The sequence below is a fragment of the Labrus mixtus genome, chromosome 7, assembly GCF_963584025.1.
Source record: "Labrus mixtus chromosome 7, fLabMix1.1, whole genome shotgun sequence".
In the NCBI taxonomy this organism is placed as follows: Eukaryota; Metazoa; Chordata; class Actinopteri; order Labriformes; family Labridae; genus Labrus; species Labrus mixtus.
In genome coordinates, this window is record NC_083618.1 from 7,009,000 (window position 1) to 7,021,520 (window position 12,521).

The window sequence follows — 12,521 nt, forward strand, 5'->3', positions numbered from 1 at the left end:
CTACACTCTAATTTGTGCAGGGATTTGCCTGGACCAGCCTTGTCTCCCAGGCCCTTAATGCTTCTTTGGCATCCAGCCTCTTCGCTGAGAGAAGGGGAGGATGTGTCTGAGAGTACCAAGCGGATGGGAAAGGAGAGACATATAAAGGGATGGAGAAAGAGCTGAAGAGGGGAAAGTCTCCCTCAGCGGGAAGGTGATGATGGAAGGGAGAGATACTAAAGTGGACTCTGCCATTTCCTGTTCCCCATAATATCACATAATGTTGGTACAATTAACCCAGTAATGTAGCTTCATTAGTCCCAGTAGGGGTGTGAAAATGAAGCGTGAACTAATTGGTCAAGTATACACCATGGCTGAAATAGTATGGGAATGTGCCTGAGTAGGCTGTAATGGTCGGTATAAATACACAACCACAGACTCCAAAAGTCCCCCTAAAAGAAACAGTATTTCTTTGTTTCTTGCTAAAAGTATGGTTGGTGCATCAAAGCAAGTGTAATTACCATTGTGGATAATGAAAGGGTTAGGTTTTTTAGATATCAATGGACCACTGCCCTATTTTTACAGCAAAATATGTTGTAGAATGGTTGATGTCATAGGTGGTATAAGTTAATAATGATGGATACTTTACATAGCAGCCTACGCCATCAGTGTGTGAATGGGCAGATGTGACCTGCAGTGTAAAAGTGTTTTGAGTATTCAGAAAACTAGAAAGGTGCTATACAAGATAAAGTCCATATACCATTTGTAATTGATCATAAAGCAGCTGAGCAGCGGCTGTAATCCATCCCGCCCCCTTGTCTCCACAGCTGGTTTTGGACTGACCCAGTACTAAAACAAATTGGATGGAAATGTCTATTATTCCGATTAATCAGCAAAGATCAAAATAGCTAAAAAAACAGCTACGTATGCACTCAAACTTGATTCAAGGCAGAATAAAATGCAGGCAGCGCGTTGACCAGCAGACTAAAGATTGCAATTTGGATGTTTTTGACAAGTCATAAAAGATGAAAAAAATAAAGTGACAGGCAATGTCTCAATACCTCTTTTGCTAGCAGCTTATAGGGTTTTTTCAACCAAATTACAAGCTCTGTTTGCAGTGCTGACAAGATAGCTATTACACCTAGCTGGTGGACAGCAATCATAAGTTAAGTTAACCATAATTTTTTTTTTTATTCTAAACTAGGAGATGAAGACAACGGTCACCCAAACATGCAGTTACAGGGAAAGCTCAATATTTGGTGTGTAGAACCAGTGGCTTATTTTCCCAAGTACCGATTGGAATTTAATGTGGCTAATCAAACGCAAAAGTTAGGAAAAATGTCATCCCAACTCTGCTGGGTTCATGATTTCAAATGCTTCACTAGAAAATTGTGATTTATTTTTCTTTTTTTCCCTTTTTACAATGATGTAAATTGACTCAATATGCTATTTTTACAGAACTTGCCGGTCTAAAGGACAAGTGACCATAGGTGATGGGAAAACATCCTGTTCAGCAAAGTGGTCCGGCTGAGAAGAAAGGCTTGTATTGTGTTCGATCTCTATTTTCATGTTTGTGTGCTTTGAAACTCTGCACAAAGCGTTGGATACCATTGGTTCAAACTAGTTTTCTGTCTGCACTCATCTGCATCAGAAAGTGCGGCTTTTCACTAGAAAAATACTGATCAAGCCTTATATTTTGGAAACATGTAATCCACTGAGGAAAGTCTGCCATTAGGCTCAGTTCTCTGTGCCTTCACTCCCTGCCGTCTCTGCCTTTGTAGCAAAAGACGAGAGCAAAGCTTGTCTCCATTCAGCTGGGAGAACTGGTCAAAGATGGGAGATCAAGCAGCTCCCAGCTCTTTTTCCCCTGGCTCAGACTAAAGTTGTCTCGATAGTTTTGGAAGATGGTGTGGAAAAATTCTCCACGGTATAAGATCTCATGTTTTCTCTGCTCTTCTGCAGGTCTGACTGCATTTTAGAGGAAAAGTTTGAAATTTTGAAAATGGTAGGTCTTAAATTGGGTAGAAAATAGTGGCTCCTCACTGAGACAGGCTGCCATTTTTTTTGCTTGTTTGTTTGTTTCTTTGCTGCTTTTTCTCTTTGCACATGCTCTTGCACAAATCATCTGCCATACAGGTCCTATGCGACTTGACTTCAAGAGCTCTTAGTGGCTGTCTTCATCAGCTCAAGATCTGCTGCAGAAAAACAGCTTTAATTGGTTCTGAGAGGAAAGAAAAGCAGGAAGGGGTCACACACGCCAGCACATTTTAGAGAGAAAAGCTTAGGCATGATCAGGAATCCCATTCTATCCAGCTTCTTGCAATGGCATGTAATGCTTACACTGCCATCTTAGTCTGTTATTGACATGTTTTTGTTTGGATTAATAAATAGGATAAATTTGACATTTTCACATGTTCGACTTAGCAGCACAAAGGGTAAGCTGTTGAAACAACTTTGAGCTAACGTTTTCAGGGCTCCATGTTGGTGAATCAACCCGTCAGGTTGAAATAGCCCACTGTAATATTTTAAACTGTCCTGTCTTTATCCTTGAGCCTTGAATTTGCTTTACTCAGCATAGTGCTATGCAGAAACAGCGAATATCGAAACAGTGTTGAGCTGCGTTCAGGAGAAGAAACCCTGTAGAGTGCAGCCAACATTATAGTCCGATCTATTCCAACAGGCAATTACACCATTTTACCAAGGCTACTAGGAAAGCTTTACTTCAATTAGGCTGACAGAAATGGCCTCTCTGACACATAAGAGGAAAGCCAGGATGTTTTCTCTCCACTTTTTTTTCTCTTTGCACTGTCAGGGTTGTTCGCCACTTCTGTTGTTTCAGTGGGGCTCTGAGACATTAGCTTTTGTTGTTGCCTTAGCTTTGGAGACATTTCACAGCCCATTAGCTGCTCCTTCGGCCCCAACCTCTCAAAACAAATGAAAGAAAGAAAGGAAGGAAGGGGTGGGGAGACACTGATAAAATGACATGGAGACGAAGTGTTTCAGTAGGTGCATCTGTGCAGTGGTTTTATTACATCAGAAAATATACTCTATAGGTGGAGGAATGGTTCAACATTTTGGAAATCCGCTCATAAGCCTTCTTGCCAAGAGCTAAATGAGTGGTAATAATGAAGTTACAGCCAGCAGGTGTTTAACCTGAAGCCTCGCATTAAGACCGGAAGCAGAGGGTAAAAGATATCATGGCTCTAAAGCGTTTGCAAAATTGCTTCAGAGCTAAGATATAAAAGTCCAAAGGCACAATGGCGTACAGGTGCCATGTTTTGAGGCTAAAACACTCCAGATAACACATGTGAAAGGTCAGCAAGTTTAGTGGTCCTTGTACATCGATTTAATATTTTTTTGGAAAGAGCCAGGAGATGGGTAAACCCACATTTCCTATTTCTGAAAAAAGAAAGCTATTGGCTCCAGCTACACAGCTGGCAAACAGACATCAGAGTGGTAATGATCTTGAATCCCAGTGCACTGAGTAAGTCATGTCAAATGTCAAAAACTATGGCTTTAATTTGTTTTGGCATGCAGAGGTTGATGGATGATTATTTTTAATGTGATGAAAATTACTACAGGGAGATACTGCAATGTACTATGAGTACTGCCTTTCTCAGTTTGAATATAAAAAGACATTCATTGGCACACCAGATGCTTAACTGTACTGTATTTAATCCATCTTGCCTTTGGTGAGAAAAAAAGAAGAAGAATGAAACCCTTTTTTTGTGCACTCAACCAGTAGAGATCAGAGCGGACAGCCAGTGGTCAGAGTATTGTAGCTTAATAACAGTACATGCACAGGGTGGTTTATAGTTTGCCAATGTGCAATGCGGTCTGGTCAGGAGAGGGTTAAGCTGGTTTCCAGTGCAGTTGATGGGGTTGAACAATTTGCACGGCTGGCAGAAAAACCATAATCAATCCGGGGACCATAGATAAGGACCCTAAAACCAGCGAAGCACAGCGTTTTCTCTTATCGCAATTACACCTTGCCCTCTTGCCTCAGGTACAGCCAATTAAGCAAGGAGAGGATGCGCCGGCAGCCACTTCACATCGAGGAGGCCTATCAGCCGGCTGCAAACACACCCCATCACTGCAGAGGGGCAGAGAGGAGCTTGTTAAGCAGAGGAAGACACACTCAGTGAGCTCAGAAATGTACTGTCTTGCACTGCAAGGATATATACTGTACATTCATATGCTTCCCAAAACACCAACACAACATGCATGAAAAAAGAAACTGAACGGTGTGAGAGAAGCCCTGGTGATTGATGAACAGTCTACCGGACAACTTCTTCATGGCTATATTTCATAAAAAAGACCAAGGGCACAAAGACCTTGCACCAACACCTTCTCCTCTCACTCTCTCATCTGCATTTTATTCCATTTATTACTTCAGTCTTCTTTTTCACCTTTCATTGGGGAACATCATTCACATTATTTGACTACTCAGCAACACAGAGACAGTTTGGAGGTGTGGGAGAAGGGAAAACTCATTAGGGTGTTTCAATGTGAAAGTTGGGGGGCTTTTAAGAAATGAAGAGATTAGGTCAGAATAAAAGGAAACTGTCAGGATGAATATAAATCTTTGTCTATTGTTAATTCTTATTTCCTTGTGTCTGTCCAGGCCCGACTCGAATTGTAAAAAGTGTCATACTGTTGCTAGCATGGCAATGAAAAATGGATCACTGAAGCCTCTCTGTGCTGCTTGTCAATGTTTCCTCCACCAGTGGATGGGGCTTAACCAGGCATAAGAAAATACACCCTGAGCGCTTGATCTGAACCACAACTTTACACTTCCCTGCCCTCCCCTTTCCTTGAGGTTTCAGAGACCAGACACACAGCGTGAAGTGTTTTGTCTACACCGTGTGATGCCACCACACCAATTTAGAGAGACAATTTCACCCCCAAAGCATCATCCTTCATAGAGGGGAGAGCAAGTTCAGCAAGATCAGTATTTGTCACAGTACCACACTGAAACTCTGATGGAATGGAGCATGTGCATTGGGAGCATCTATAAGCACACAAAGCAGCGTTACACAAGAATAGAGGATGACACAGGAGGTGCTCTCATGATGCTGGCAGGGCAAACCAAGTGTCTGGCCACACACACACACACACACACACACACACACACACACGAACCAATGCACAAAAAAAAAAGAAGACATGAAAAAGAATACTGTAGATTGGCTCTCTTTCAACTGGTGTGATAAAGTGATTAAAGTGCTCCTTCAAGCCAAGGAAGCCATTAATAACAGCACAACAGAGGGGAGTCAAATTGAAAATAAAATGAAAAGAGAGGCTGAGGGGGCGATTGCATTTACTCTCTATGTAGGACTTCACAGTCTTACAATAAAGCTGGGATGAAACAAAGTGAAAATAATACTCCTTATTGAATACTATTGGAGTCAAAAGGGGGTAAATTGACTAAGTAGGTCGATGCGAAAAGCATGCAGGGAAAATATGCTTAATTTAAATTCTGATTGGCCACATGGGTCTGTGGATGCTGCTTTCATAATTGCCTTCGCCTGATATTTTCCCCATCGTTTCAGCATTTGCTGTGACATGCAATGTGATGAAGAAGAAAATAGCTTCCTGGTGATGCAAACAGTGTTTTAGACTGGACTCCCCCCCCCCCCCCCCCCCACTGTCGCTAACATTTGAGAATGGTTCCTTCCACATCAACACAATCAGCCAATCCACTGTGGCTGGCAGAGTCCAGAGCACAGATGGCTCGAAATCAAGAGTGCATGTGGCTGCAGTACTCACCACGCTCGCTGGACAGGGTGGTATCTGTCACCAGGAGAGAAAGAGAAAAGGGAGAAAAGAGGAGAGAGAAGATGATTAGAACATAACAGGTTTCAGTAAAAGTGGCACCGCTGGACTCGAGTCACAGTTAAACATCGGGAACAAAACAGATCAATTTCTGAGGATTAATGGGAAGTCACAGCCTATAGTCGGACAGTAACATTTACAGAACATAGAGCTGCTACTGGAGAAAATTTGCTGTCACAACCGCGTAGATGCTCATATTTGTCTCTGTCTATTATCCAGGCAGCACCATTTAACCAGAATACTGTTTGTTTTCACTCTTTTACCTCTTGTCATTGCCTCCAGCAATGGGATTCATCATTATCTTCAAACACTTGTTGTGATATCTATATTGTTCTTGTGCTCACTCGATAAAACACAAGAGAATTGGGGAATATTGCATATGCACACACTTGTGTACAGTTTTTGTGTGGGAGGTATTAATTCAGACCTTGGCAACACAGCCTGGTGAAAGAAAGAGGAGAGGCAGTGGAGGAGAGTTTGACATCTCTCTCCTGGTTGTCTGCCCTCCTCATGTCCTCCAGCATTGGGAGATCTGATCAGAAGCTATCTCGATTGCTTATTTTTAATTAAAATAATAATAATTAGGAGGCCTTGAAGCTGACTGAAACTTAGAAAAATACAAAGTCTGATCAAATGAACATGGTTCCTGAATACTGGGTCCCAGTATCCCAGTAGTGAGAATAAAGAAAATGAATGTAAGATAAGATAAGTAAAGGCTCTCTTGAGTTCCAAAGCTTCTCTCTCATCTGAGTAGTTTTGTTACCAGTCCAACACTTTTGTTGGACTAAAACTGTTGAAAAACTTTTGGATTGAATCCTTTTGGCTCTGTTTGACTACTCCTCTTGCAGGTTGATATTTGTTGCTTTGAAGAACGTTTCTTGACTTCTTTTGAATGTCATTGCTGTGACATTTGGTCAATACACTGGTGTTCCTGCCAGGATGAACTGTAAAATGTTGGCAATCCTTTGCCTTTTTTAATAATTCATCTTTTTGTGTTTAATACTTTGGTTAACGATCCCTAAATAGCAAAACATGACTTACTCGTTAGTCTCAGCTTTAGTTTATGTTTGGTCCTTCTTAGCAAATCCTAGTTAACGCATGAAACTCAGATAACAAACACGTAACCTGTTGAACCTCAGAATATTAGCAATGTCATTGTGAGTATGACAGCATGCTGACATCTGCATGTCACTCAGACTGTGCTGGCTATAGTAGAACAGATTACTGCTAGCATGGATGTGGACTCTTAGAGCACTGAAAGATAGACCATATGTTGTACGGATATGTTTAGTAGATTTGATGAAGAGGGTGATGTGCTGATTGCTGACACACTTCCACAAATGATAGCCGTGAATGAATTGGGAATATTTAACATATGGGACGTATGGGTAAGTACCTCATATCCCACATGTAATCACCACTTTACCACTGCCATGAATAGTAATGACAGTGTAATTCTCACATTTGGCAGCCTGTATTGACACAGACACATTGTCAACATGCCAAAAAAACTCTCACTGGCATTTATTTGAGGCCCAGACAATCAATACAGACACTTTGGTAAACAACATTTTTCTTTTCACTTGCAAAAATTAGATTCAAGACTCTTTTTTTTTAGATCTATATAAACGATAAATAATGTATATTTTAAAACGGGCTGTACTGAGCACCACTGTCTGAAGCAATTTAGTAGAAGTGTAAGCTCGGTCTGCTGTTGCATTTACCCAAGGCAGATATCGATACACTGTCTGATAAATTATTCTAAACCCAAGAAAATGCATACCACATTTGAGGATACTTCAACTGAATTGATTAAGAAACACATAATGATCTTTACCATTTTATCTTATTTAAAATGTTTATTCATTTACTCAATTTTCTCAGTTTGATGCAACGTTGTAGGACTGATGACAGCTCTTGTCTTTTTGTGTTGTAGTTGTTGATATAAAAATGCATAAATTCCAGTGAGTAGTGTCCCCCCCCCCCCCCCCCAACTCATGTCATAACATAATTCAGGTTTATCCTAAAATCTCTGCAACTTTCTGACTTGTTTACAAAAAGCAAACACATTACTATCTAAATAAGAGTTTTGCTCCAAGACTGTCTCCATTCCTCCTCTCCATGTATAAAGGCACCCTACTCTATCCCAACAGAACTTCCCTCTGCACATGTTCAATTATTCATCTCCCTCTGTCAAGAATTCAGTCTTGCTAGCACTTGCCAGTATCCCCCACAAATTGGCAGCCAGGCTCATATTTGGCATATGGCGCAGAGCAGTGCTGCTTTTTCTTCTCTCTTCACTTGCCCTGCTAGCCCTCCCAAGGTTACTCACTAACACAAACACACGCACACGTACAGCCACAATGCACATGCACACGCCAAATGATGCAACTTGTCTGTCAGTTTGTATGTGAGACACCCCCCCATTGAGTAGCTGGGCATCCGTCCACAGCCTCTCTGCAACAGGTTTCAGTGTTTTCAACACTGCACATAGCTTAACAGCCAAATTAGACCGCAGCCCAGAACCCACATTACTGATGCATGATTTGTCGTCTCAGAAAATATTTGGAGCTAACGTGAACATCCGATCCTCTTTAGTGAGCCAAATAAATGATGTATTTAATTTATGGCCCGTTAACATTATGTGCACCACAAACATTTAGGGATTTTAATGAATAATCCACTTTTAGTGTCATTGATATAGAGAACTTTGGAAATGTGATCTTAACAGCTCCTGTGAGGAGTTGTCATCTGTTCATGAAACAAACTATAAATAATATTGATGCCTCTTTATGAGCTATTATAACTTATTTGATATAGTTATTTTTATGCTTGAAACCGCTGCCCTGGGGGAATGCGTCAGGCAAGTGGATTGACAACAAGCAGCACAAAGACATTTTGTTTTATTTTTCACAGCAGATATTCACAATTCAAGATGCATTTGAGTGTTAAAAGGAAAGCAGGATTATTTATTTTTTTGGTCAAAAAGCATTTCCTATGCAAGTATAGGACACGATTAACAAAGATAAGAATAACAGCTTTGTCCAGAGGGGGCCCAAATATAGACACAAACCGATAGTTCCTCAGGAGTCTTAAAGATGTGAATTTATAGCTTCTGAATCTTCTTAAAGCTAGTTAGAGTCTCTGTGTATTTCTACAGTCACAGAACCAGACTTTATTGATTGGGGTATTGACTAGTGACTTGTGCAGGGGTGGCATGAAGTTTTAAGTGCACACACACACACACACACGCACACACAGAGTAAGGATATTGTATGGATTCATAAAGACAATGCATGTCCATAGTAAAGTGTGGAAAGCTACCTATAGCTGCTTCAACACAGTCTAAAAGGTCAATTTTAACATAAATTCTATCCTCTTGCAATGTGGCCAATCATATTTCTAGCTCTTTCCAGCTCTTTCCCGAGAGCTGCCAGCCAAGGCTTTCATACAGTTGTTCCAACATCCACTGATGTAAGAACCGGTAAAGAATGCACCAACTGAGCACTCGCTAGAATGCTATTGTACTTAAGACAAAGTATGCCACATATTTTGAACGTCCTTTTGCAAATCTCTCTCGAGTTAGGTATTAAAGAAACCCTAGATACATTTAAAATCATTTTCTTTCTCAATTAAAAAGAATGTTACAGCACTGAAGCAGGTATGTGGCCTATGACTGTGACAATCTTGTGCCGCTTCTATTGCTTTTCTCCCCAGTGAATAAATTAAAAAATGTGAGCAGCATCTCGCATTCCTGCATGCACCACAGTATTTGTTTATATTTATATCCCAAATTTGACCTGGTTTCTTAAAAAGCCAACTACTGCTTTACAAAGACTCATAGCAAAATGAGTGGTTGTGTGGAGTCACCCACATCCCAGAGAGGCAGAAGGTCACAGCCACTCATTTCTGCATTGCTGCCACAGAGACAATATTTTGAGCTCCCACAATGCTTCTAAATACATCTGCATTGTCTGTTCAAACCTTCTTCTGATCTTGGCAAGAGAAGTTTACTGTCATCGGCAGTATTTGTGTGTTTGTGACTGGTATTTCCACAATCAGGTAACTCAAAACCTTTAAAATAACTCCTGACAGAGAGCGTTGGTATGGATGAGTGAGTCTGAGGGAGCAGGATATTACACCCAAAAGTTGAGGGCCAAGAAATAAAAAAAAATGATTTAATAATTTGCTCTGTGTTTGAACAACAATGCAGAAGTGTTTCTTCACAGCAATCGGCTGTCTAAATAGCTCCAACATGCATCCGCTCATCACCCTCACTGCTTTGTTAATTATAAACGATGAACTTCTTATAGGCCATGTCTTTGTGATTTTTGGTGTGAAGTTTGCAGTTTGTCAAAGTTTAAAATAATCTAAAAATTGCGCTGCTGTTAACACTGTAAGAAAGTCTTATCCTGGAAGGTTGAGGAGTTCAATGAGATGTGGACTCCCTTTGTGAATTTTATGAACAGAATAGGAGCCTGTGATCAGGCAAGGGCACATGATACCGCTGCACTTTAAGATGATTGATAACTTGTGATACAGCTAGAGTAACAAGGTTTAAATAATGAGAGTGAATGGTTGATGACCCAATGTAATACTTTAAACATGTATATTTTGAGTTTCCATTATTGTTTGTTTTTGTTTTTTTGAATCCCTGTATATAAATATTTATTTTATTTAACTCTTTATTTTTCTGAGTATTCTGGATATATAATTAGTTTTTTGTTTTTGTTTTTAGTGTTAATTGCGATTTTGCATTTTTACTTATTTACTGTCTATGTGTTTATGTTTTCCTTTTGCAGAGGATGATGTTTTATTGGGAGGATTTTTATGATTATGGATGTTTGTGTCTGTTCGTTAAAATGAGCAAAACTTCAATACATATACCTTTGAAAAAGAAAAGAAAGTCTCCTTATCATTTCAATTAAATGTGGAAAACATGAATTGGTGCAGCAGGAAGTATGCCGTCATCATAGAGAATGACTTCTCTCCCTCACTTTGATGCTGCTGACTGACTTCCAGCACTCCTGTATAAACATCAAATTAAAATAGAAAAAGGCTTCAACCACTTCTGCTCTCATAGTCTTTAAACAGTTTTGTTTCAAAGACGTACTAAAACAGCTCAAATCTTGGGTACGTTAAATAACACACACACACACACACCAGCCACCTGCGATGTGCATGTGTTGGGACTAATGGGAGCTCTATGTTTGCATGCAGATGGGTTGCCAAATCTTCTTGTTGCCACTGTGATGACTCATTACCAAAGAGCATTTTCAGCTAATAAATAATACATTTAAGAGTCTAATCAAATTGAACAAATGAGTATGTCTAGAAATCTATTAATCAGAGAGCAAACGTGTATTTACAAATATAACACTGGCACAAACAATCAATTATTCATAAAGTGAATGCTGGGTAAGTGGGCTTCTTCCCGGGTGAGATGCTGCCATAATTGGAGTGGGACTACAGGAGTGCCGGCTCCTGTGTGTGTGTGTACGTGTGTATGTGTGGATGCCTGTGTGCCTATGTGTAGTGCTAGTGTTCCTATGTTAAGTGCCCCCCCCCCCCCCCTGCAGAAACACTGACACACACACACACACACACACACAAACAGAGACACAAACACATCCCCATGCGCCAAACTTCCCCCAAACACGACAAGAGCAGGCAGAGTCGGCTCATTACTGCCTAATGAGTTGTCTGATTAGTGCTGAATATAAAAGCCTTATTGTCAAGCGCTGTATGTTTATTTTGATTAATTATTGTACTAAAGTGACTGAATGGAAGCACAATGACATGGAGCATTAACGCTCTATGGTAATAGGGCCCTTGTGGAGGGAGGAGACGTACATTCAACCCTCAATGTGACACGTAAACCATGGCCACTGCACAGAGAGCTTTTAAATTAGACCAACAGATAGGGATGTTTCAATTCTGCTCTAAGCTCCAAACATGCAGTTCAACCTTTAACTCCATATGGTCGGATTATGCATCCCTAATCCAGGGCCCTGTGGACACTAATGCCTGATGTCAAGCATCAGGGTCACTTTAGACAGGGGGCTCATACTGAAGAGGGTCATTCCTATAAAACCACTCCAATATTTCTTATTATTTAGAACAGAGTTATGTTCAGATGGTCATATTATGAAAAATATTGATGATACATTAATATAGGCCGTTGTTATAGTTAATTGAAATGTAGCTAGTTTTAGGAGCTTCACATAATAAGAGTAGAATGATTGTATAACAATAATCATATTAGTTTGTTTGATTACATTTCTTATCTTTTGTTTAAATAATTTTTATTCTTTCTAAATTCTTAATTTTTCAAGCAGTAATAGACGTTTTTGGACCATAGGAACATTTTCATAGTTTGAGGAACCATTGGAACCCTCCTCCTGTTTTTATTGATTCTGCAGTGCAGGAACTATTTTAGTTCCAAGAACCCTGTATAGAGGAACCTTTCTTAGCTCCTGCTTCAGAATAGGTACTCTCCCAACACAAGAGGCCCTTTGAGTGACATAAGTGCATGGTGATTGGTCCAGCAAAAGAGCCAATCCAGTACCACCAACCACCATTTTAAAATCCCACAGTAAACTTTAGCAAATAACTGTAAATAGAAGGTCAGTAAAAAGTAATTAAAATGGGAGAAACACAGCCAAATGCACCGACAAAGAAGGCTAGCAACTGTGGAACAGCTAAGG

The 12,521-nt window shown here is 40.2% G+C and overlaps 1 protein-coding gene across 2 annotated transcripts in view; it reads right to left on the reverse strand.

Annotated features, from left to right (window-relative positions):
- Positions 1-12,521, reverse strand: part of cdh4 (cadherin 4, type 1, R-cadherin (retinal)) — a 198,354-nt gene that overhangs the window by 107,001 nt on the left and 78,832 nt on the right. For both annotated transcript variants that reach the window (XM_061042407.1, XM_061042408.1), the window contains exon 3: positions 5,749-5,772. In XM_061042407.1, the coding sequence (XP_060898390.1) occupies positions 5,749-5,772 (24 nt within the window). The remainder of the gene's footprint in view (positions 1-5,748; positions 5,773-12,521) is intronic.